Consider the following 26,868-nt stretch of genomic DNA (forward strand, 5'->3'; position numbering starts at 1 on the left):
GGTGAAAGGAACAGTGAGCTGAGTGTGAGGGAGTGTGTACACACATCCCAGAGACTGAGTGACTCCTGTAACCAAGGACAAAGGTAGCAACGCATCACAACGTCACTCTCGCCCACTGAACATTCTAAAGAAAGGGGAGGCGAGCACTCTGAATCAACAGTCTCCCATTATTCAGTGCTGAGCCCCTGGGGTTGGAGTGATTGCCCTGGAGTGCTGAAGTCTGGGCACATCTTGGCCACATCCAGAGTGGACTGCACTGAACAGAAGCCTGGTGGGTGGATGGAGTTCAATTCTCTGCCAGAGTTTACTGTTCTCTTATTTCAGTGGTATAATTGCATTGCTTTCTTTAACTGGCCCATATTTGCATCTGTTTGACCAGCGAGGACTGAGGAGTAGACTGAGAGGGGTGTTCAGTGTGTGTCAAGGTGGAGCTGGAGGAGGCGTGGAGGAGTAACCCAAGGCAGTGAGGACAAAGGTACCCACCATGGGAAAATCAAACAGCAAGCTCAAGCAGGAGGTGGTGGAGGAACTCACCAGGAAGACCTACTGTGAGTGGCCTTTTTTTTAATGTTCTATCTTCTATCTATCTTTTTTCAACTGGACTGAGATAGGACGTGGATTGTATAAAATGCTAATATTTTATGTTGGGATAACAAAATCATTGTAACATGGATTAATAAATAACCTATACTAATACATGCCTATTTCAAAGCTTAGTGCTGGTGAATTTTCTAGTGCATTTTATGATGAGCAATATTGAATAAAATACTAAATGTGTACCTCATATGACCTGGTTTCCATGTAGCCTGTATAAGACATCTAGGCTTCTGTTTCTCTTAATCCTCAGAAACAACAGCACAAATTAAAGGCCCAATGCAGCCGTTTTATATCAATATTAAATCATTTCTGGGTAACAATTAAGTACCCTACTGTAATAGATGAATATTAACATGTGCAAAAATAGCTTTTTAAAAACAATTTCTCAAGCAAGAATTTTGCTATGACTGTCTGGGAGTGGTCTACGTGGGGAGGGAAAACTGGCAGAGAGGTTTGGAACCGCATGGTGATGTCACCATGGAAACTCCAGCCCATGCAAACCTGCTGATTAGAAGGTCCTGTGTAGATTGTATTTTTAACAAGAAACTATCAGGAAATAACACTGATCACATTTTTCACACTTTTACAGTATTTGTTTCATCAGCTGTTACAATATGATAAAACACATAGGAAAACAGAATTTTTACTGCCCTGGGCCTTTAAATGTCATTTCCTCTGTGGATATAGCCTAGGCTTCATATTTTTGGCTGGCATAAATATTTCTATGGTGTCACAAATTGTGATTAGTTCAGGTCTTTGGAAACAGTCCACTGGGAAGGAGAGATATATGAATATGCAGATGGAGTTAAGACTTTGGATCAGCAATCAAGCTGGTGGTGGTTTGCCAAAAGTGAGCAAATATGGGCTTGATGGAGCCTTCATACATTGCCATTAGTGTATGCACATTTAGGCAAAGGTCTTCAAGTAGCAGGCGAAATAACACCATTTTCATTGTGTGCAATAGGTCACTTAGCCTAAGTCAGGCAAAGTGGACTGGAGGCATTTGCATCAATAACAAGATAATTACAATTATGTTAATTAGGATCTCTAATCACAGAATGAACATATCCACATACAGTTGAAGTCAGAAGTTCACATACACCTTAGCCAAATACATTTAAACTGTTTTTCACAATTCCTGACATTTAAACCTAGTAAAAATGTCCTGTCTTAGGTCAGTTAGGATCACCACTTTATTTTAAGAATGTGAAATGTCAGAATAATAGTAGAGAGAATGATTTATTTCAGCTTTTATTTCTTTCATCACATTCCCAGTGGGTCAGAAGTTTACATACAACATTTTTATAGGATTGAGGTCAGGACTTTGTGATGGCCATTCCAATACCTTCACTTTGTTGTCCTTAAGCCATTTTGCCACAACTTTGGAAGTATGCTTGGGGTCACTGTCTATTTGGAAGACCCATTTACGCCCAAGCTTCAACTTCCTGACTGATATCTTGAGATGTTGCTTCAATGTATCCACATAATTTTCCTGCCTCATGATGCCATCTATTTTGTGAAGTGCGCCAGTCCCTCCTGCAGCAAAGCACCCCCACAACATGATGCTGTCACCCCCGTGCTTCACGGTTGGGATGGTGTTCTTTGGCTTGCAAGCTTCCCCCTTTTTCCTCCAAACATAACAATGGTCATAATGGCCAAACAGTTCTATTTTTGTTTCATCAGACCAGAGGACATTTCTCCAAAATGTACAGTCTTTGTCCCCATGTGCAGTTGCAAACCATAGTCTGGCTTTTTTATGGTGGTTTTGGAGCAGTGGCTTCTTCCTTGCTGAGCGGCCTTTCAGGTTATGTCGATATAAGACTCGTTTTACTGTGGATATAGATACTTTTGTACCTGTTTCCTCCAGCATCTTCACAAGGTCCTTTGCTGTTGTTCTGGGATTGATTTGAACTTTTCGCACCAAAGGACGTTCATCTCTAGGAGACAGAATGCGTCTCCTTCCTGAGCGGTATGACGGCTGCGTGGTTCCATGGTGTTTATACTTGCGTACTATTGTTTGTACAGATGAACGTGGTACCTTCAGGTGTTTGGAAATTGCTCCCAAGGATGAACCAGAGTTGTGGAGGTCTACAATTTATTTTCTGAGGTCTTTTGGCTGATTTCTTTTGATTTTCCCATGATGTCAAGCAAAGAAGCACTGAGTTTGAAGGTAGGCCTTGAAATACATCCACAGGTACACCTACAATTGACTCAAATTATGTCAATTAGCCTATCAGAAGCTTCTAAAGCCATGACATCGTTTTCTGGAATTTTCCAAGCTGTTTAAAGGCACAGTCAACTTAGTGTATGTAAACTTCTGACCCACTGGAATTGTGATACAGTGAAATAATCTGTCTGTAAACAATTGTTGGAAAAATTACTTGTCATGCACAAAGTAGATGTCCTAACCGACTTGCCAAAACTATAGTTTGTTAACAAGACATTTGTGGAGTGGTTGAAAAATGATTTTTAATGACTCCAACATAAGTGTATGTAAACTTCCGACTTCAACTGTAACCATTTAAATGAAGCTGTCCATTTTGCTAATAAATATTGCTTTTTGTTCCTTCAGCATTTAGAAGACTAGAGTTGAAACTTTCCATTTGTGCTCACAGTATTGAGTCTAGTGGGGTGGTGGTTAGCTTGTAGCATTGCATGCCAGGTGTTGGGTGGGAGTTGACAGCCAATGGCTGCCTAATGACAGTTCTGTTCACACGGTGGGCTTCACCACACCACAACCAGGGAAGGCTGCTGTGGCAGGAGATTGAAGTGCTGAGGAAGATTGGACTTCGTGCTGGGATGGGCTGTTTGCTGCTCTCCTTTATCCAGCTCTCTCTTTTCTGTTTTCTCCTTCTCTCCCTCCACATCCCCTAATTGCCCTATTTGAGCAGGGAATGGAACAGTATAATTAGGATCTCATCTCCTTAGCTTTGCACAGAGGGGCACCCAGCCTTTTCTCCCAGCATGCCCACTCCCTTACCCCGCTCTCGTCTAATTTAGACCTCTTATCATTTCTTCCCTCATTCCATCTCATTTTCTTTCTGATTCTTCTTCTCCCTCTCCTGTTGAGAGGCTTAAATTTTCTTCCTCTGACTTATAAATCACATCCTTTCTTCCTTTCTCATCGGAAGTTGTTTTCAGTGATCAATTTTGAGCCCCGGAAGTTGTCGGCCTGTTTTCAGTGCCATAATAAAAGATTAAAAGAAGCTGGCTTACCCCACTGTCCTGTCCATGGCACACACCCAAATTAGAGGAGGAGCACCGTCTGTGCGTTAACAATTTCAGGATGCAGTTCTGGAGATTGTGTTTTTTTTGCATCTAAGGTAATTTGACAGCCAGTCAAGTACATCTCATAAGCAACGTTTTTACTCCTATTGCCAACCTCACTTTGATCCAATGTCAAGTTTGAGACATTTTCTTTTGACACTTCAAAGTAAAAGCCTGTCTATAATTATACCAGTCTTACACGTTTGGTTGTGCGGGCAGAAAGCAGAGATACTTCCTCTGCTTTCCTTCTTTTTCTATTAGCTATTTCAATTTGCCAATTTAACAAGCATTTAATATTGCATGTTATGGCTTAAAACATACCCATATTTTAATGTTAGGGGGCCTCAGTTTAGCCTACTGTACCTAAAACTAAACAAGCCTAAATGGTTTTCCAAATGACTGGTCTGATATCATATGGAAAGAGGAATCCCAGTCAAATAACTTGAGGATGTAATAGGTGTTTTTGTTAGCCGTCAGACTCAGCTCAGAGGTTGATACTGACAGAGTGCAAGCTGGATGTGAGTAGGCCTGCAGGGCAAATGAGCTGCTAGCCCTGGCCTCACTACTCTCCTCCCTCCTCATAGGCTGATTGTATTACTGCCCATTGCCTTTGACTGAGTTACATAATCAAACTTGATTAAATCTCAGCCATGGTGAATTGCCTAGATTTTTGGGCGGCATTGACTTTTGAGGCCAATTTAATGGCTTGCCTGACAGTCGTGAGATTGACTCTGTAATTTATGAATGTGTCACATGATAATTCTCTGTGAAGCGCTGAGCAAAGCAGGGATGTACATGTGGGCGTAGGGCGTAGGCTATACCCTCAGTAGAAATTGGTTGCATCATGTCTCTTTACTGCTCTTATACTAACTGCACCAGTCAGCCACAATACTGGACAATGATTCTAGGCTAATAAAAAATATTGTAACTAGTCTGTTAAAACCTCTACGGGATCGGTGTCCCCCCTGCGGGATGGCTGAGCTAACGTGCACTAATGTGATTAGCATGACGTTGTAAGGAACAAGAACATTTCCCAGGACATAGACATGTCTTATATGGGCAGAAAGATCAAATGTAGCATAGTTTTGTTTGATAAAGTCTATTTTTATATTCAAATGTAGGAACTGGGTTCTTGGGTACTTGGGTACTTGAAAATCTATCAATTAGGGCCTCCCGGTGGCGCAGTGGTCTAAGGCAACAGGGAATGGCAGGGAATGGATGCCACCCGTTAGATAAAATACGGAACGGGTCTGTATTTCACTGAAAGAATAAACGTTTTGTTTTCGAGATGATAGTTTCCGGATTCGACCATATTAATGACCTAAGGCTTGTATTTCTGTCTGTTATTATGTTATAATTAAGCTATACTGTTACACTGGCAATACTAAAGTGCCTATAAGAACATCCAATAGTCAAAGGTATATGAAATACAAATCGTATAGAGAGAAATAGTCCTATAATTCCTATAATAACTACAACCTAAAACTTCTTACCTGGGAATATTGAAGACTCATGTTAAAAGGAACCACCAGCTATCATATGTTCTCATGTTCTGAGCAAGGAACTTAAACGTTAGCTTTCTTACATGGCACATATTGCACTTTTACTTTCTTCTCCAACACTTTGTTTTTGCATTATTTAAACCAAATTGAACATGTTTCATTATTTATTTAAGGCTAAATTGATTTTATTGATGTATTATATTAAGTTAAAAAATCGGCCGATTAATCGGTATCGGCTTTTTTTGGTCCTCCAAGTATCGGTATCGGCGTTGAAAAATCATAATCGGTCGACCTCTACTCTATATATCATCAAAGTGTGTCATTGGTAATCCCAAATGACTTGTATAATACAACAATTACTGATCTTAATGCAATTGACAAAAATAACCCTTATTTCAGTATAGATATAAGTACTGTAATTACATGCATGTATATTTTAAAAAGTCAAAAGTGGACACATTTTATTTTTACAATTTATCCAAGGTCTTTACTGGTAATATTGGTTTGATTGTTATATTAAGACGTGGATATTTTTGGTTATAAGGTATTTTAGATGTATATCTGGGTTGAATAAGATCCTATGGGCAAACGGCATAACACAATATGAGATATGGACCAAAAACTTGGGATATCCAACAACAATATAGGTAAGTGTGAAAACAGGTACACATGTCAAAATGGAGGATATCCTCCTTTAATTAGTGGGGTTGATCTTTGCTGGAACACAAACTGTCGATTATGGCGTAAAGAAAATTAAATGGAGTTTATACACCCCATATTTCTTGATAAACCCTACTTAATCAAATAACTGTTTTTTTAAAAGGTTTTTTTTATCGTGAAATTAGAATGGTATTTGAAGAAAACCAGATCAAAGTATTATGACCAACGTATGAAAAATGACTTGCTTCTACATTGATAACATTTAATCATAAAGTTTCTGGTCCCCTCCCCCATGTCAAACACTTAGATTCATTATTGAGGGGACAAGGTGACATTACCTTAACTCTCATTTAAATACACCAATGGTAACATGATATCCTCTTACTTAATTGAAATAAGTACTGCCTTGTAACCAACATCGGAGAAAACGTGTTTCAAGAGGGGCGTGGTTTATATAGCTAGATAGCTACTCTACAGGTGCCAAAATTTGACTGTAGGATGTCAGCAAAACTCTATTAATCTATGGCAAAGATACTTACAATAAGCTCCCTGCCAACTCAGCCTGTCTTTTCAAACTTCCTGGTAGTTAGCCATGAGAGAAAAAGTACTTTTCAGAATGACTGTTCAGGACCTTCCGATTTAAGTAGTGGTCCTAGTAAATAAAGAAAGTTACCAACACAGCACATCCATATTAAGGTTCTCATTGCCGAAACAGACCTAAAAATGGTGTGGTAATGAGAAATTGGTGTTTCGGTAATGTTACCTCCTAAACTCAATCTGCAAATAATAGAAGACAGATTATTATGAGTCAGCAAACAATTGACCACATCACATCACTAAAGCCCATTCATACCACCATGTTAACCATGTTAATGGTTCTCTGACTTTTCTCCAATTTGAGATTTTTTGCCATTTTGATAATGAAAAGGCCAAGTGGGGTAAAGGGGTTGTTTGAGAATAAGAACCTCATTCTGAAGGCATATAAGTGAATAAATTCACTTCTGCTTACCTAAGGACTCCTCCTCTAGATGATGCATCATGGGTGATTAACATTTTTATTCAAAAACTGGTTGGAGTTTTTACGGGAACTTGAAAGTGTTGAGACACAGAGGGTTTTTATAAATATTATAGTTTAATGTAAACGTAAACTAGTATTCAATTTTTATGATTTATAGAAAAACTAAAGCAACATATTTTGTGTTTTATTCAAACAAGTTAGGTTTTTCTACAATGAAATTGTCACCAGATCTCAACTCAATCGAACACATTCTAGAGCGGTGCCTGAGACAGCGTTTTCCACCACCATCATCAACAAAACACCAAATTATGGAATTTTTCATGGAAGAATGGTGTCGCATCCCTCCAATAGAGTTCCAGACACTAGTAGAATATTTGCCAAGGTGTATTGAAGCAACGCCTTGTTTCCTTTATTTTGGCAGTTACATGTATTTATTAAGCAAAACACCCAAGAAAACAACACTGCATCAGGCAATGTAAATAAATAGCCTATCCTTTGCTCTACATGACAAGCTTCATTAAAATGTTGAATTAACTACTTAGTGGTGAAATGGCACTGTCTAGGTTACTGTTGAATGAAAGAGGAAAATGAAGAGAACGGTTTCTTTTTTTTTTTGGTCTTTAAAATGAGGCAAATCTTTTCCCAAATGATATTTGTTTGAGCGTGTAGGAGGAAAGGCGGACACCTACTCTCAATTATATCATCCCTCTTTCCACTGGGAACTCATTCACTCACTGGCATGAGCTTGTACTTGAAGGTTACAGGTATGCCTGGACATGACCTTTGCACATTCACTGTGTAAGGTTCAGGTAATATGATAGTTGTGACTATTCAAACCTATGAATTATTCCCTCCACAGACTGGATAAAGTCTTGCAGGATTCTATATGAGTTTTTTTTTTATCCAACCAAGATTATGGTGACAACAACATTATGACCTGTGGCAGAGGGAACAGCAAAATATAGCCCATGAAAATGTAGTTTGTTGTATTGTGTGTAGTGCCTTAACCTTAAGTAGCATTCTGTATAGAGAAAGCTACCTGTCTGTCCGAAGAACCACTGCTATGAGCAGTGCACCTTCAGAACGCCGTCACAGGACCAGCAGGTTTTCAGCCCTTGTTTTAGAGAGTATGCCCCAGGGTTCAGATTGTGAAAGGAGAACCATGAGGGAGTGGTTGATTAGATACTGGCAGGTAATAACGCTGCTTGTGTGGGCATGATAACATGTCTCGTTACCCAAGCCACTCACCTTCCTGCTGGGTGACCTCTCTCTCTCACACAATGTGCTAAATTGACCTTTGAAATAATAATAATGATGTGGTCCTTGGGAGCAATACAGCAGATTAGTGAATTCCATAGCTTCAGGTGTGATGAATAATTCGGTTTGTTAACAATATGTACGGAATTACACATTATTCCTCAGGGTGGTTACAAATTGAGAAACCCCAGTGCAATCATAATTTAAATAGACAGCACTATTAATAATATGCTTTCAAGCCAGATATACTGTCAGCCCAACCTGTACAGTCATGGGAATCAGTGATTTTCAACTGCCAATGGATTTGCCAAGTCATCTTAATGGTCTGATACATAGTACATTAGTTTGTCTCTTGCTAAAAACAGTTTCTTTTTTTCTTACAGTTACAGAGAAAGAGGTGCAACAGTGGTAAGTACATCCTTTTAAATGACCCTCCAAATCTCCTTCTCCTGCTCTACCCTTTTTTTACCCCTCTACTCCCAAAACTCAGATTATTCTAACCTATGCATTGCCCCTGGTCCTCAAATAGACTCAAATAGAACTGTAGCTGCCCATGTGGGTGAGATGAGTCACTGTGTGACTGAGTCACCTGCAACATGTGCTGTCTACTACATTTGGCAGATGTTCTTGTGTTCATGCCAGGTGCACCAGGGGCCAGCTAAAGGCTGACTGCAGTCTACAGGGTCACTGTGACTGGTCTGAACCTGGAGAGTAGGTCTGCTGCTCTGGGGGCTGAGAGCAGTGACTAGGGTGTGAGCTGGCTGGGCTGGTGGCTAGGAGCTTCCTGAGTTGTTGACTCATGTCTGACTGATGCTCTAACTCTGCAGCTGGGTATTAAGGCTTTTCTACAGAGGGAGTATTTCACTTTATATAGCCCTCTGATTAAATCCTAAATTTGATAGATCTTTGACACACAGATATTGCTTCTGAGGTGAAATCCATGGGGAAAGTATTTAAGTAGGCTAGATAGTATAGTTCTACTGCAAAGTTAATTTCTCACACATTGCCTTGGAGACAGATGAGTTCTGAAAATAGAATGACTTTGAAGCCTGATAATAGTGAGACAGAGTGACTTTGGAGTCTGTCTGATAACACTGATACAAACACCTCCGTGATCTAATCCCTGCGCCTCCCGGGGCTATTTTCAAGAGGGACTTCTGATAACAAAACAAAATCGCAAGGTGCAAAGAGCATTCTACACTCTTTTGTGTTACTATAGCTCATAGCATTCCCTCCGTGAGATTGTGGGTGTATCACCAGATTGCACCTTAAATGTGTTTCAGAGAGGGTAGCTGTATTACCATGTATTGCTCTCTGGCCTCCCTCTACTCTCAGACTGCACATAACCTACTGGCTTTGTGATTAAATAGGCCTACATGAACACATACACCTCTCAAACCAGCCATGTCACAGATTTCCTACAGAGTCAGGGATTGGTGATATTGTTGATGAAGTCAAATCAAAGTTTATTGGTCGCATGCACAGTTTAGCAGATTGTCACGAATACGCAGGGAGTCAGGAAGCAGGTGCAGAAGGGGAGTTTAATAACAATGATGAAAGGCAAATTAACAAAACAGGAGATGCGTACTGAACATGAAAGCAAACCAATACTGCCTGATGACTGAGGCTACTGAGGGCCAAATAAAGGGAGAGTAATCAAGGTGATGATGAAGTCCAGGTGTGCGTAATGATGGGGAGCAGGTGTGTGTAAGGATGGTTGCCAGCACCGGGGTTAGTAGACCGGCGACGTCGAGCGCTGGAGTAGGCGTGACATGTTATAGCGGGAGCAGCAAAATGCTTGTTACTAGCTCCTAACAATGCAGTAAAAAGTCAAACAAGTACACATATAATTATTTTTTTTAAATAAAAACTAACGATCATCCCAATTAAATATAATATATACTGAGTGTACAAAACATTATGAACACCTGCTCTTTCCATGACAGACTGACCAGGTGAATCCAGGTAAAAGCTATGATCCCTTATTGATGTCACTTGTTAAATCCACTTTAATCAGTGTAGATGGGGGGGAAAAAGGTTAAAGAAGGATTTTTAAGCCTTGAGACAATTGAGACATGGATTGTGTATGTGTGCCATTCAGAGGGTGAATGGGCAAGACAAAAGATTTAAGTGCCTTTGAACGGGGTATGGTAGCAGGCACTGGTTTGTGTCAAGAACTGCAACGCTGCTGGGTTTTTCACGCTCAACAGTTTCCAGTGTGTATCAAGAATGGTCCGCCACTTAAAGGACATCCAGCCAACTTGACACAGCTATGGGAAGCATTGGAGTCAACATGGGCCAGCATCTCTATGGAACGCTTGAGACACCTTGTAGAGGCCATGCCCCGATGAATTGAGGCTGTTCTGAGGGAAAAAAGGGGGGTGCAAGTCAATATTAGGAAGGTGTTATTGTTTTGTACACTCACTGTATATTTTATATTTTTTTATTTGACCTTTATTTAACTAGGCAAGTCAGTTAAGAACAAATTCTTATTTTCAATGATGTGAAAATAATGGACATCAAAGTTTATTTGATGTCACAAAGCTATCCAGTACTTTCAGAATATCCTCTCCTGTTATCCTGGTTTCCAGTGGTTTGCAGAAGAGGATGTCTTCCTTAATTAACCCCCCATAAACGTAACGGACATATACCAGGAGCTGTGCCCGGCCCGCCACATCTGTTGACTCATCCAGCTGTAACGCATAGAATTCACTGGCTTGTATGCGAAGCAGTAATTGTTTCAAAACATATCCTGCCATGTCACTGATGCGTCGTGAAAGTGTTGTTTGATGAAGATATTGTCTGTATAGTTTTTTTGGCCTTTTCCCCCAGCATTGTCCCAGCCATATCTGCGGCAGCAGGAATAATTAAGTCCTCCACAATAGTGTGGGGCTTGCCTGTTCTAGCCACTCGGAAGCTCACCATATAAGACACTTCTAGCCTTCTTATTAATGGTATCTGTTGCTTTTATACATGTCTTACTACTCGAAAGTCGTTTTAATTCTCGCTCCAAAAACTCCTGTGGCTTATTTTTCAAATTGTCATGTTTTGCTTCTAAATGTCTGCACAGGAGTGAAGGTTTCATCGAGTTGTGAGATAGTACCTTTGCACATATAACACACTGTGGCTGAGGAAAAGCACTACTCCCAATATACACTACCGTTCAAAAGTTTGGGGTCACTTAGAAATGCCCTTGTTTTTGAAAGAAAAGCATTTTTTGTCTATTAAAATAACATCAAACTGATCAGAAATGCAGTGTAGACATTGTTAATGTTGTAAATGACTATTGTAGCTGGAAACGGCAGATTTGTTTTATCTACATAGGCGTACAGAGGCCTATAACCTGTGGGTACATGTACCCCCCAGTTTGGGAATACCGGATTTAAAATATTGTGTGCTACAATGTAAGGCTGCTTGTTTCCAACATTAGGACTGTTTTACTCAGGAAATTTAGTCTGCTGAACTGTTTTGTTTCCTTGCCACAATACCTCTTGAGTATCACGATACTGGTATTGTGACAACCCTAAAACATATACTTTATTGAAGTTTTAACAGGTTAGATAAAAAAATACCCAATTATGGTCTCCCCATCATCATTGACACAAAAAAGGGTGTTGCTATTATTGGACATTTGTGCTGTACTGTATTATTAGTAAACTCCTCATTGTGGATGTGTTGAGTGCTTGGTCTCTCTGCATTTCATGAATCTGTGAACACATATAGAACAGTGACTGTGTGTTACCTCCCCATCGACGACCATTCGTGAGCAGGCAAGTGGTGAGGCTGGAGGTGAGGTCTTTGCTAGCGCCCCATTGATGGGCATAGCAGCATAGATCAGCTCCTAGCCCCTTATCAAAGATACTGGTCAGTCGCACACACACAGAGCACTGATTACATTATCAATATTGGTTATGATTAGCCTGGTGAAACCAACCTTATCGATGTGATCACCTTTCTATTTCACTTCAGATATCATAAAATGTGAAGTGAAATAGAATGGTGAACACAGCGATCAGGCTGGTTCCACCAGACTGCGTCATGCCCTAAACATTATATGCATCTAAGAAGTAGTAAATAAGCAACAAATAATGTCAGTTTACATAAATTATGTTTCACAATTGGGTTATCAAATGTATCAAAGTGCTGAAGTGGCTTACCTTCTGTATTTGTACAAATGATGAGCCTGTAAAAGCTGTTTCCGCTGACAGGTGAAGGTTGCTGGCCGCATACTTGCCAAAATGTGGCTGACTGTTCCATTCATAGGAATGCTTACAGTGAGGACATGTCTTCATGATGGTGATGAGGGCCCCCTTTCTGGTCTTCTCTATGCTGCATGTTTGGCAGCAAACTGGACATCTCTCAAACAACTGCAGAAGACAATCTTATGAGGTGGTGGCAAATTGCATTTTGTTCTAAAGGACAAAGCTTTTTGCTAATGCACTTCACAACCAAAATGACTCGATCAGTTGTATATGCTTGGCTGGGGAATTAGCCTACTAGTTTATCAAGCCAGGTATTTTTCAATGCAACTTTTCACATTAACATTATCTGTTGTTGTTAATGAAGCCGTCTGTGTTATCAGGGCAGTAACTCGGGTCACTATCAGAGGCCTCATGTCATGTCCTTTTCATAGGAGTTGAGGGAGACTGATGTCAAAAACTACTTTCTCTTTTTCCCCAAAACACTTGAGAATGCTGTCTCTGATCAACTTTTTCGTTATCTCTCTCAGAACAATCTTCTTGACCCTAACCAGTCAAGGTGGGTCACTCAACAGAGATTGCTCTTCTCTGCATCACGGAGACTCTCCGCACTGCCAAAGCTGACTCTCTCCTCTGTTCTCATCCTCCTAGACCTATCCGCTGCCTTCGACACCATGAACCATCAGATCCTCCTCTCCACCCTCTCATGGCTGGGCTTCTCAGGCTCTGCACACTTTTTGGATTGCATCCTACCTGGCAGGCCGCTCCGACCAGGTGACGTGGAGAAGATCTGTGTCTGCACCACAGACTCTCACTATTGGTGTCCCCCAGGACTTGGTTCTAGGCCCTCTCCTCTTCGCTCTATACACCAAGTAACTCGTTTCCATCATTTACTCACATGGTCTCTCCTGCGGGTGACACTCAACTACTTTTCTTCTTCCCCTCTTCTGACACCCATGGCAACATGCATCACTGCGTGCCTGGCAGATATCTCAGCTTGGATGTCGCCCCCACCACCTCAAGCTTTACCTCAAAAAGACAGAGCTGCTCTTCCTCTCAGGGAAGGCCTGCCCGCTAAAAGTCCTATCCATCACGGTTGACAACTCCACAGTGTCGCCCTTCCAGAGTGCAAATAACCTTGGCTTGACCCTGGACAACACCCTGTCTATCTCTGCAAACATCAAAGCAGTGACTCGCTCCTGCAGGTTCATGCTCTACAACATCCGTAGAGTACGACCCTACATCACACAGGAAGCGGAGCAGGTCTTAATCCAGGCACTTGTCATCTCCCGTCTGGGCTACTGCAACTCGCTGTTGACTAGGCTCTCCGCTTGTGCCATCAAACCTCTGCAACTTATCCAGAACACTGCAAGTCCGCCTGATTTTCAACCTTCCCATGTTCTCCCATGTCACCTCGCTCCCCGCACACTCCACTGGCTTCCAGTAGAATCTCGCATCCACTAAAATACCATGGTGCATGCCTACAGAGCAGCAAGAGGAACTGCCCTGCCCTACCTTCAGGCTATGCTCAAACCTTACACCCAAAACCAATCACTCTGCTCTGCCACCTCTGGTCTCTTGGCCCTCCACCCCTACAGGAGGGCAGCTCCTGCTCAGCCCAGTCCAAGCTTTTCTCTGTCTTGGCAATCCAATGGTGGAACCAGCTTCCCGCTGAAGCTAGGACAGCAGAGTCCCTGCCCATCTTCCGAAATCACCTGAAACCCTACCTCTTCAAATAGTATCTTAAATAATACCCCTCCTTACCTCGAACCCCCCCCAAAATAAATCAATAAAATATCATTCCTGAAGCAACATTTGCACTTGACTGCCCCTTTTCTAGCTCTGACTTTGCTGAGAACTACTTTATTGGGGAAAAGTGTACTTACTATGCATGTGATATGTGGTTGTTCCACCTAGTTGTCTTAAGATGAATGCACTAGCTGTAAGTCACTCTGGATAAGAGAGCCTGCTAAATGACTAAAATGTAAAAATGAAACAATGGAGGTGTCACAAGAGTACTTGTGTCGCATGACACTTTTATTCTGAACTTTTGCCTGACAAGCTGTGAAAATTGCAAGTAAACAGTGAATTAAAATATTTTGTTAGGTCGCTAAACCATTCGGGTTTCCGAGTGACGCTGCGGTCTAATGTACTGCATCTCAGTGCTAGAGGCGTCACTACAGACTCTGGTTCGATTCCAGTCTGTATCACAACCGGCCATGATTGGGAGTCCCATAGGGCGGCTCACAATTGGCCCAGCGCTGTCCTGGTTAGTGTTCGGCCCGGGGTAGGCCGTCATTGTGAATAAGAATTTGTTCTTACTGACTTGCCTAGTTAAATAACAGTTAAAAAAAATTGCAATCACATTGCTGGACATGTTATGATACCCACCTTTTCTCCTTCTGGTAGGTCCCGGCATCCGTTCATGACCAGGGGATCAGTCTGGCACCCAACTGTGCACTTTGTCTAACAGAAAAACAGGGTCAACAATTGTCATCATCCCTCAATTATAAACATAGCTCGAGAAATAACAATCTTGTTTGGAAGCTAATTCTATGCTTTTGTTAGGAGAATGAAGTTCTCATGTCCTTTAACCAATTAAATTAAATTACTCAGTCTGCTATATCAGGATTTGTAGGATACTGATAGAAATAAAAACAGACAGAGGCCCAGTCTACAATAGTCAAATGTTTATTTACGGGAACGTTCTGCCTATCATTTCCTTTACATTGGTCTATATACCTCACATTTCATCATAAATGTCCCTCCTCCTCTCAGAAACAATGACAATATAGTTCACAAGTCTTCTTCTCACGCGTTGTCTGCCACCTGTTATACAATCTACTACAAGCCCAAGGTCTCTCCCCTCCCTGGGTGGGGACAGAATGTCCTGTAAGGAACACAGTAGTAGAGCTTGTCTGTCGATAGCTCCTCTTATCTCATACATTGTCTCACAATTGCACCCTGCTTACATACTAAAAAGGAACAAAAAGTCATTTTTTGTACACACATCAGATTTATAGATGTATGATTCTAATAAATTTCATACAATCATACAATGACAGGGTAGTTTTAGTTATAGTTCTACGTTAAATGTATACAGCATTTAGTCATTATTCATAAAAATCCCATAACAGCTTTACAGATGTTGACTGATTGGCTCCAGATTGGATTCGATTCAGGCCGGTGACACCATACAACCTACTGTGACATGTTTTGTCCAGCCCTGGGTTGATTTGAGTTGGTTGCTGCTAGTTAGTACACTGCTGTAGTCAGACATGAGTTGTTAGCTAGTACTACCATAGGTCCATCCAATATTTATTTGTGTCCTAGTCATGGGTTGCACCTTGGAGGCTAATGTGACTGTTTCATCTAAATTACATTAATTTACAGTGGCATGGAAATACGATGACATTGTTAGTAGGCAAATAGGCAAATAATTAGTAGCAAATAACTTTGCCATATTATGTCGTCAAATTTACTTTAGAGTGATAATAATGTTGCCATTACTGTTACTAGCAAAGTTCGTCAAAAATAGCTAGCAATGCTAATGTTAGCTAGCTAAAAAAAAAATGGTGGTCCCTTCAATCTTAGTTGGCTGGCTAAAGTTATATTGCATCTAAAGTCAATCTGGCGACATCACAATCATGACAAAACGTTGTCCTACTAATTATATGCCTTGTTTTGAAATGGTATCGTGTTTCCAAGCCAAATCCGAGTTGTATTGAGGTAGGCTAACGTTATCTAGCTAACAGTGATAATGATTATCAAATATACATAACCGGCAGTCTATGGCCTAGCTAGTTACTACCGGTATACTCACCACTGGGCTCCTTTCGCAGAGCATGCAAACCATTTGGATGTGCATCCTGCTGGAAGCATGCATTGCATAGTTAATCTGTATAGGGCTTTTCAGTCTAAAACATCTGTGATCCTTTGAACGCATTGGGGCGATGAAACAACGGAGCCACATTGAATGAAGGGAAGCGAAGTGGGCAGAGGGGCGATTTGCACGTGGAGCTTGGCAAAAGAGGGCATGATTTGTTTACATAATTGTAATCCAAACCCAACCTACTTTTACTTGTTGTGACGCACTGAGGTTCCAAACTCCGTTTCAGACGAGACTGACTTTATGACCAAAATTATCCTCTTTACACTTTGTAGTCAATATTGACACTAGAATACATGTTTCTGACTCAAATTGATGCCTCAGGCCGTTTTCAAAGGGATTAGTTGGTGTTTAGGGGCAGCAGCTCTTTAAGCAATTTGAAGCACACAGGGAATTGGGTCATTTCCTCTGCCATGCAATGCTATAACACAGTCAACTCATCTCAAAGCAAAATAATGATGGAGCTGCCTGATTATTCAGTTTTTATTTTTCTAGTAAATTAGTGGATGAAAGATAAATAGTTGCATACATCTTACCCCCAGGCTAGATCTAGCTATACAACATATGATGATTTACTGTAGCCTATAGCACTTTGTAAATGCTGCCTTTCCCTCACGTGCCAGGTCTTTAACATGATTTCATCTGCCTTGGCTTTGTGTCAAAACCTGATCCTTGTACGAGAGAGAGAGAAGTCAGTGCCTCGTGAGCCAGTCAATCAGTGTGTTGATGCTCTACCCTCTCTGATAGGGTCAGGGAGCAAGGGCTCATCCACATCCCTGTCCACACGCAGCAGAAAGACAACGCTCGGCTGGCTGCTTCAGCACGTGGCTACAGAGTCAGCCAGTCTCAGGGGCTGCCTGGGTGCACTGGGGCAGATTAACACCCTGGCTGTGCACTCCATCCAAGTCAGTCAGCCTTCCATCCATTCTTTTACATAAAACGTTGCATGACTCCTCAATGGAAGATCAGCCGCAATCACCATGGTTGAGTGTGAAAGATGAGGCAATTTAAACAGGGGAAATGCAAGATGGTGTGTAATTAGTGGAGAAGCCACGGACAGACATAGAATAAATAGCAAGGTTAGATAAATAGACTCTTAAACACGACCCTAGGCACCACATTGACTAGGGTTTCACTCTTTTGGCATAGAGGAACTACATCACTGCCTAAGTCGATAAGAAAAAAAATAATACATCTGGGGGCTCTCCCAAAAAATCTCGAGGCAGACCTGCAAGAATGCCGCGATTGAAAATCAAAGTTTGCAAGCAAAGCCTTTGCAGTGGTTTTAGTTAAGGTAGTTGATGCAAACTAGCCACTTGCGAAATGCACTTATTAAAAATAACCTCTCCATCTTGCTAGCTACTATTTAGTATTTTGTTCAAGCAGATAAAGTAGTGACGTAGGCAGTGGCGTAGTTCCTCTATGCCTAAAGAGTCCGTCATTGAATCCAGACCCTAGTCACTGTGTTGCCTACGGTCGGGTTTTCGAAACTCTTAGATAAATGCTGGTACTGTTAAATGTCTCCATATTGATCAATGCTAATCTATTCAGGGGGAAATGTCATTAGCATGCTTAGTGCTCACCTGCAATCAATAACACAGGGACATAGCCAAGTATCCCTGCCAACTGGACAACAACAAGGGAAAATAGCTAAATAGCCTTGTCCACAACACTGTTTATAGCCATCCACCATGATGACAGATTACAGCGTGTTGGTAGAAAGCTGCCAGTCATGTAAAGTATATCCCCAGGTTGCCTCACTAACTATGACATAAAGTCACTGGTCTACTGGTTTAGGCTATTTTCATGTGAGTAAGCACAATTATCCTGAAAGGCCTGGGAGCTAGGCTACATGTCCATGCACAACTGCACATATGCTAGTGAGTTAGCCAGGGTCACATCAAACTAGAGAAAGATGCTTCACATTTATTTAGATTGGGATCATCCTGCCCAATTACTAGTCAATGGTTACTAAGCAACTGATTGAATCTAAAGGCCTGTTTGTTTTTGCACTAGCCTGTTTTTGCATGAGTCCCCCAATGAATATACAGTACTGAAACGATTTCCCTCTCACAGAGACAATGGGAATTTCACAAATGAGTCAGACATAATCAATTTCACTTGAAATGGGTCATATTGGGATTATGATGTGCTTTGTATTACCTGCCCCCTGAACGGCAATTAGACTTGATTCCTCATTGTTCTTCAATGGGCTTTCGTTTCCTCTGCAGATCTCCACATCCGGATATGCAAATAGAAGGATTATGGCCTTCTCTTCAAAATTTTCTCAGCCCATCTTTAGAGATTCTCTGTGCACGTCTGTCCTATTCTAGGTTATGCAGGAGTGTGTTTTATCTGCGAGGCAGATTAAAAGTATGAGTTTCAGAGTGAGGAGCCAAAGGAAGGAGTGAGTGTAGGGAGGATCTGTCCTTGCTTCATTCTTCATTCCTCTCAGTCTGGCCTTCATTACAGCAGATCCTCATCAGGACCAGTCTGTGTCTGTTGTCAATCACACAGAGACATGGGAAGTTATGGGAACTCACAAAAGACCTGTCTACCTCTGAACATGACTGTCTAACACTGGGTCAGACGTCATGTGGATGCACATTTTAGTCCACCAAACTGATAATACCCCCATGCTTTAACCAGAGAGCGATGGAGAGAGAAATATACACTTATCTCGTTAAACTAGCCTGCCCATCTCTGATTCCTTCTTCGAATCTCCCTCTCCGTCTCCCTCTCTGTACAGACCCATTAAAGGCTTGTTATTTTACTCTGATAACACTGTTTCTTTATTGAGTTGTACAACGAGACTGTCTACCTTTGAGTGACGAGGCTTGAAATTGGTTCTTATAAATAGCTGTGGTGTTATGTCATTCTGGACATATCATCTCATCTCTAGAGGCTAGAAGCTCACAGATTGATTGATAATTTATGCACATTATCAAAAGACAAGAAAGTAATTTGATTTTAATTAAACTCCCTCTGCCTATTATATTTGATTAGAGACATTATCTTATCTGCTAGCAAGATAAATAGCTTTGGGTTAAACCTTTTTATACAACATGCTGTTTTAAACTAGATCAATGCTGCTTGCCTGTTAAGAGCTGTGTCTGAAGCTCAGTGTTATTGAACAATTTCATATTATATTCAATAGGCTAATTGTATCCCTATCATGTTAACTTTCTCTTGTGTTCTCTTTGCCTTCCTCTCTTATCATTATCATCATCATCATCTCCTGCAGGTACAAAGGCTTTATAAAGGACTGTCCAAGTGGTCAGCTGGATGCTGTGGGCTTTCAAAAGATCTACAAGCAGTTCTTCCCTTTTGGTGACCCCACCAAGTTTGCTTCTTTTGTCTTCAACGTCTTTGATGAAAACAAGGTTTAAATGTTTTTATTATTTGTACCTCCATACAATTACATGTGCTTTTTCTGTGATTTTAATTACATTTTCAGTCACTGTCATGTTAGGGGAGTAAATGCTTACATACTGTATAGTAAAAAGGTTTAGGATGTTGTTTCTGGTAGATGGGTGAGATTACTCTGATGATCTAACAGTTTCCAGTCTCTGTGGTGCCTTGAGGGTCATAGCACTGTGTAACGGTCTCTAATCAGAAGTGGAATCTGAGCGCAGAAAGGGTCCCTTTTGTGGGATCAATCAGAGGTGAGATGGGTTGACAAAGCACATGTCAGAGATTCCTGGAAATGGACTTTGAACAAAGGTTTTTGTGATTCACAACAAGGCATTGCAATTCTTGTTTCATCCCCATGGTCTGTAGGCTTTGAGAGGAACCCCAAACGTTGTGTGTGTGTGGCTTGTTAATGAAACATGCTAGCGCAGCCTGGCATTATGTTATCAATATTCAATATTAATCATTCATAAAGCAGCATCCTCGTTTAGTTATCAAGGTCATCTGTTGTGTTGTTAAGAGCAGCCCTCACAGGCTGGTCGATGACCCCTGGCGGCCATAGCCACACACTGGTTCGGATGTTTATTATGAGTTTAATTTGTGCTAAGCACCCTGTAGTTAGAGAGAATGCATTGGTTCTAATAGTATTTGTAATCAGTGTAATTTTTCAGTTCAATGTCTGTTTTACAACAGCTGGCTGGCTGCTGGTCCCTTGTCTGGTGGAGATAGAATCAGTCTGAGAGTCTGTAAAATGCTGTTGTTGTGTCTCAGATCCCATATCTCTCCTTTAGCTGGCCTGGCTCAGGTCTGGGGTATATAACCTATGATGTAATTTTGCCTACAACAACATCTCATGAAAATCAGAAAAGGTCTACTGGTATCGTGAAAATAAATATTTTGTTCCCCTCTTCTCACTATCATGTAGTAGCGGGCATTGCTGTGTATTGTATGTAATCACAAGCTCATACAGTCAGGATGCTCGCTGCATTTTGGCCAATTTTTGGCAAATATCAAACAGCTGATTGTTTCGCAATTTTCCAAAATACAATCACCGGAAAAACAAAGTTTGGAAAAGCAAATGGTTTCTGTTGCAAATAGTAGATTCTAATCCGTCTGTAAAGTTGAAAGAAACAGATCTAGGAATCACAAGCAGTGACGATGAGGATCACCCCAGACGCTCAGAGGCCAGCTCCTCACAAGATTTTTTAGATCAGGAAGAGAAGTCACGCAGGTTCCTCAACAAGAGAGGGAGAGGACGCGGAAGAGGCCAACACGGAGGGGGAGGAAGAAATCAAGACTATCCAACCACACGGAGCAGGACCAGAACAAGGCTGTGATCAACATTTCTGGAGAACCCCTTTCTGATGATTGCATAAGGGTCTTGTCTAAAGGACTGTCCTTTGCCCCCACATATTCAACTAATGAATTTAATACAAAGATTGACCTATTTAGTTTCTACAGGAATCTACATCTGAAGGCCTGGTACAAGCAAAACATCTCTCCAACTACAGACGCCAGTGTCTCAGGTCAGGCAGTTTCTGTTCCCTCAAAAACACCTTTTAAGCCCAAGTCCACTTTTTGTCCCATCGTCCAGAATGCCACACTAAATACATTTGCCAAGAAAGTGAATTTTGATGTGGAGAATCTGTTTAAGGGTAAAATTGACTCCAACCAAACACAACATAATCTTTCTAAGACAGAGCGGGATGCAGTTGAATCATTGTCTAAAAATGAACAGATTGTGGTTAAAAAAGCAGACAAAGGTGGCGCTACAGTAGTGTGGAGTAAAGACAAATATGTGACAGAAGCCTACCGTCAATTAGACAATGTTGAATTCTACCAATCTCTTACCTTCAACCCTACAGAGGACCTAAAAACTGAATTGAAAGGGATCCTCACAGAAGCTAAGGAGAATGGCTACATTTCAGACAATGAGTTCAAATTTCTTTTCAATGGCAGTCTTTTTGGCTTCTTTTTACCTTCTTCCAAAAGTCCACAAAAATCTTGAAAATCCCCCAGGCAGACCAGTCATTAGTGGTAATGAAAGTCTGACAGAACCCATCTCTAAGTACATTGATTACTTTATTAAGACTTTTCTGACGTCACTCCCAGCCTATCTTCAAGATACCACAGATGTGTTGAACAAAATTAAGGAATTTAACAATATAGGTACAGCTTCCTTTTTAGTCACCATGGATGTGGAGTCTCTATACACCACCATTGAGCATGAACAAGGTTTGGCAGCTATGCACCATTTCTTCAGTAACCGACCTGAAACTGAGATGCCTCTTACAGAATTCATTGTCTCACTGACTGAATGGACTCTTAATCATAACATCTTTTATCTTTCAGGACCGTATTTTTAAACAGGTCAAAGGATGTGCCATGGGAGCTTGCTACAGCCCTTCCTACGCTGGTTTGTACTTGGGTAAATGGGAAAATGACTTCATTTTGGATCCTTCTAATAACCATTTCTTTGACCGGATTATATGGTGGGGATGCTATATTGATGATGTTTGCCTGTTTTGGTCCGGCTCAGAAGATGAACGTATTTCCTTCCACCAATACCTTAACAGCATTAACCCTAACATCAAACTAACTATGGAATACAGCAAGGATAACATTCATTTTTTGGACCTCGACATAAGTAAAAATGACAAAGGTTGTGTTGTTAGCACACATCAATCTTTAGGAAGCCTACAGATGGGAATACCATTCTGAGGGCAGACAGCTTTCACCCCAAAAGGCTAAATGAGAATATTCCATATGGCCAATTCCAAAGAGTCCGCAGAATTTGCGATCAGGAAACAGACTACAGTGTCAAATCTGCTGAATTGGAGAATCGCTTTTTGAATCGGGGCTACAGCGTTCAGGTCCTGAAAGATGCCTGTAACGGCGGTCCTCCTCCTCTTCATCTGAAGAGGAGGAGTATTGAGGGAACCAAGGCGCAGCGTAGTGAAAAGACATATTTTATTAACGAAACACGAACTTGATTAAACTAACAAAAACAACAAACGGTGTAGACAGACCTAGACGACGTACTTACATAAAACAAGAAAACGCACGAATAGGAACATAGGCTACACAAACCGAACAAACCGTAAACAGTCCCGCGTGGTGTACAAACACAGACACGGAAGACAATCACCCACCACGAACACTGTGACAACGCCTACCTAAATATGACTCTTAATTAGAGGAACGCCAAACACCTGCCTCTAATTAAGAGCCATACCAGGCAACCCAAAACCAACACAGAAACAGAAAACATAGAATGCCCACCCAACCTCACGTCCTGACCAACTAACACACATACCAAACTAACATAAATAGGTCAGGAACGTGACAATGCCGGTATAAGGGCTGGATTACTTGACAGAGAGAACTTGTTGCGAAGGGGAGTGCCTCGTGATACATCAGAGAGAGTGTATTTTGTTACAAAATACAGCACTGAAGCAGAGAACATTAAAATAATAATTAAAAATAATTGGGTAATCATCCAAAGTGATACGCTACTACGCCAAGTCTTTCCTGAGCCACCAGTCATAAGCTTTAAGAGATGTCCTACCCTAAATGACAAATTAGTCCACAGTTATCTTCCATCTCTCAAAAAACTTGGCTTGACCACAAACCCGAGGGCTCTTTTAAATGTAACCAGTGCAACCATTGCAGTAATATTGCACAGAAGAAGTATTTTGTTGACACAGCTTCCAAAATGGAGTATTACGTCAAGCATTTCATTAACTGTAAAACCACTCATGTCATCTATAGATTGGAATGTCCACAGTGCAAGGTGTTCTACATTGAACGGACAAAGAGACGCCTTCAAGACCGCTTAGCGGAACACAATGAAGACTACCCCATGGCAAGGCACTACACGTCCCTACACCATGGCAACCCTGCCTCCCTACAAGCTATGGGTATTGATCATATTCCCGCCTCTATTAGAAAAGGGGACCATCTTAAACAGTTAAACCAAAGGGAAAGTTTTTGGATTTACAAACTACAGGCCACTAAATACCCTGGTTTAAATGAAGATATGGATTTCTCACCCTTCCTGTAGTGTCGTGATGGGTCCATTTGCTGTCATCTAGTGGACATTTTGCTCAATTGCCCTCAGCTATGTTTAGACTGTTGTTGTTCATGTTTTGCTGTGTTCTAGTGTACTATGGAATATATTGCTTTCTTATTCTTGACACAAAATCCCTGCTGCAGTGTGTGCAAACCTGGTCAAGAACTACAGTATGATCTCTGTAATTGCAAACAAAGGTTTCTGTACCAAATATTAAGTTCTGCTTTTCTGATGTATCAAATACTTATGTCATGCAATAAAATGCAAATTCATTACTTAAAAATCATACAATGTGATTTTCTGGATTTTTGTTTTAGATTCCGTCTCTCACAGTTGAAGTGTACCTATGATAAAAAATTACAGACCTCTACATGCTTTGTAAGTAGGAAAACCTGCAAAATTGGCAGTGTATCAAATACTTGTTCTCCCCACTGTATATAGTGTACCTGGCAGCATGCATCCATCTTGCTAATGACCAGAGTTGACATGCTTTAGCCTCGGGAGAGCCAGGTGCAGAGCAGAAATAGCAGCAGACATGGAGCACAAGTCTGCCCCACTTTTCAGCAGTAGGCCAAACAAAGTGTTTTGGGGAGTTAGTTTGAAAGAAGATATTTGTCTTGTGTCTAACCCCCCCCCCCCCATCCCCCACTCTCTCTCTCTCTCTCTCTCTCTCTCTCTCTCTCTCTCTCTCTCGCTCTCTCGCTCTCTCGCTCTCTCGCTCTCTCGCTCTCTCTCTCTCTCTCTCTGTTAGGATGGACACATAGAGTTTTCAGAGTTCATCCAGGCCCTGTCGGTGACTTCGCGGGGGACACTGGATGAGAAGCTCAGATGTAAGGAGAGATGACCCCTTCACATCAGGCAGTGCACCTTGACATTTCAGTGACAGGACCTGAATCTTTGTGATCGTATTGTTATGCATGTACAGAACAAAAAGACTGACAGGCTCAGAAGACTGACAGGCTCTTACTACAAATAAGAGATTTTTAAGTATTGTTTTCCACTGTTCAATGGTGTTGCCTACGATGTGGGCACTGGGTTTGGATTACCTTTAGAAAATATTTGGGAGAAATAGTTCTGACTCTGTGGGGGTTCATTCTATCTCAAAACCCACATCCCACTCCAATCCCCCACATACAGCCACTCATGTTTAATACCTTAGTAAAAGGTCAAGGCTACATACATTCATCCATCCCCGTCTACCTGTACACAATCCCAAAACAACTTTATTTACAATCAGTACTGGGCCTTCACCTTCTGTTTTTTTGCTGTATTTAGGGGCTTTCAAATTGTATGATCTTGATAACGATGGCTACGTCACACGAGATGAGATGTTAAACATCGTAGATGCCATATATCTGATGGTGGTAAGTTATACAATACCAAAATGTTCCAGTGTCAAAAAGGCTAATGGTAGAATTCACATACAGTATTTTACATTGATCTGAAATATTGCAAGACAATATATTTGCCTTTGTGTTCCAGGGGAACACTGTAGAGTTACCAGAAGAAGAGAATACACCTGAGAAGAGAGTGGACCGTATTTTTTCCATGATGGACAAGGTATACCTCTATTCCACAAATAAAACACTGTAGTAACCCAAAACCACCACCATGGGTTAAGATAGAATTATGTAACTATTTGATGGCCTCTGGTTTGTTGGTAGCTATTTTGCTCTTAGTTGTACAACTTATAGATCACTTTGTTTCTCAAGTCAGTGGCAGTACTATTGTAATGAGCTGACTAGCAACTCCACAGAAATTACCATGTGTATTGTGTTCCTACTGTGTCCCTGTGCTGTAGTGCAGTGAGGCGGGCCGTCTAGAGTTTAGACCTCTTAGCCGTAGCCATCCCAGCATCACTAACAATTCCTGCAGTCTATAAACACCACAGATACCCCCTCCACCACCACAGCCCAGTGCTAATGCCCACTCAGCTCACTCAGGCCCTCCTCGTCCTTGGCTCAGTGAAAGATGAGATGGAGCCTGCTTGGGCATGTTTGTCAGTTCCATACCCAGTGCAAGGATCAGCCGATAGGACTGGCTTCAGAGCACAGCAGCAGTTGCTCAGTCATTTGTATGGGCGGAGGGAAGTGAGCTGACCATTCAAGTGCACTGAACTAGATCAGCCAAGCCATGTAGAAAAGGCCCTGGTATATTACATTAATGGGGACGGAGTGACGCAGAGGTCTAAGGCATTGCATCGCAGTGCTAGAGGCATCACTACAGACCTGGGTTCGATCCCGGGCTGTATGACAACCGGCCGTGATCGGGAGTCCCATAGGGCGGCGCGCAATTGGCCCAGCGTCGTCCGGGTTAGGGGAGGGTTTATTTACAATGACGGTAGGCCGTCATTGTAAATAATAATTTGTTCTTAACTGACTTGCCTAGTTAAATAAAGGTTAAATAAAAAATAAAAACAATTACTCATGATTTGTTTGCCCCCTGCTGGTAAGATAGAGTAAAAGCGGCCTGATCTGCGATGGAGATGCTGTTCCGTTGTGCTATGTCTTCTCCTGTGTTCTTATTCCAGAATGCTGATGGCAAGTTGACCCTGCAGGAGTTTCAGGAGGGTTCCAAGGCAGACCCCTCAATTGTGCAGGCACTGTCACTGTACGATGGGCTGGTATAGGGCCTAAAGTGTTTAAAGGTGAGTGGAGCATTGAATTCAATACTCCAGTGGTGGAAATGTCATAAGGTTCTACATACTGTATCATATAATCAAAATCATGTTTTATAATAAGAGAAACAAGGAATTGTGTGGTCAATTGATCTGTTTGAGGATGACAATGTGTGTTATTGAGAATACTACAGTTTACAAAGTGTAGTATAGTGTAGAGGTCAGAGACTCGGTCTGAAAACAATGCAAAGCCGCCATTGTCAGACCACAGTTTGTCCTTATGCATTATTCAAGTGCCCTCTGCTGATTGCTGGCAATGAAACAGCCATGCAGTGCTCAGAGAGGAGAAAGGGCAGTTAGCTGGTCTATCCTCCCCTCT

The 26,868-nt window shown here is 41.5% G+C and overlaps 1 protein-coding gene across 1 annotated transcript; it reads left to right on the forward strand.

Moving 5' to 3' along the window:
- The first annotated feature begins 484 nt into the window (after positions 1-484).
- Positions 485-26,501, forward strand: LOC120062855 (neuronal calcium sensor 1-like). Its single transcript, XM_039012925.1, has 9 exons — positions 485-548; positions 8,685-8,709; positions 8,944-9,012; positions 17,137-17,250; positions 19,634-19,772; positions 24,624-24,702; positions 25,148-25,236; positions 25,355-25,432; positions 26,403-26,501. The coding sequence occupies exons 1-9, from the start codon at positions 485-487 to the stop codon at positions 26,499-26,501; spliced, it is 756 nt and encodes a 251-aa protein (XP_038868853.1).
- Positions 26,502-26,868: the final 367 nt, after the last annotated feature.

The sequence above is a fragment of the Salvelinus namaycush genome, chromosome 18 (genome assembly GCF_016432855.1).
Source record: "Salvelinus namaycush isolate Seneca chromosome 18, SaNama_1.0, whole genome shotgun sequence".
Lineage (NCBI taxonomy): Eukaryota > Metazoa > Chordata > Actinopteri > Salmoniformes > Salmonidae > Salvelinus > Salvelinus namaycush.

What these genes read in the sequence shown, in the direction of transcription:
- LOC120062855 (XM_039012925.1), top strand. Translation starts at nt 485, where the DNA reads ATGGGAAAATCAAACAGCAAGCTCAAGCAGGAGGTGGTGGAGGAACTC. An exon ending in ACGTCTTTGATGAAAACAAG is followed by an intron (nt 19,773 to 24,623) that starts GTTTAAATGTTT and finishes TCTCTCTGTTAG; the next exon opens with GATGGACACATAGAGTTTTC. An exon ending in ATGCCATATATCTGATGGTG is followed by an intron (nt 25,237 to 25,354) that starts GTAAGTTATACA and finishes TTTGTGTTCCAG; the next exon opens with GGGAACACTGTAGAGTTACC.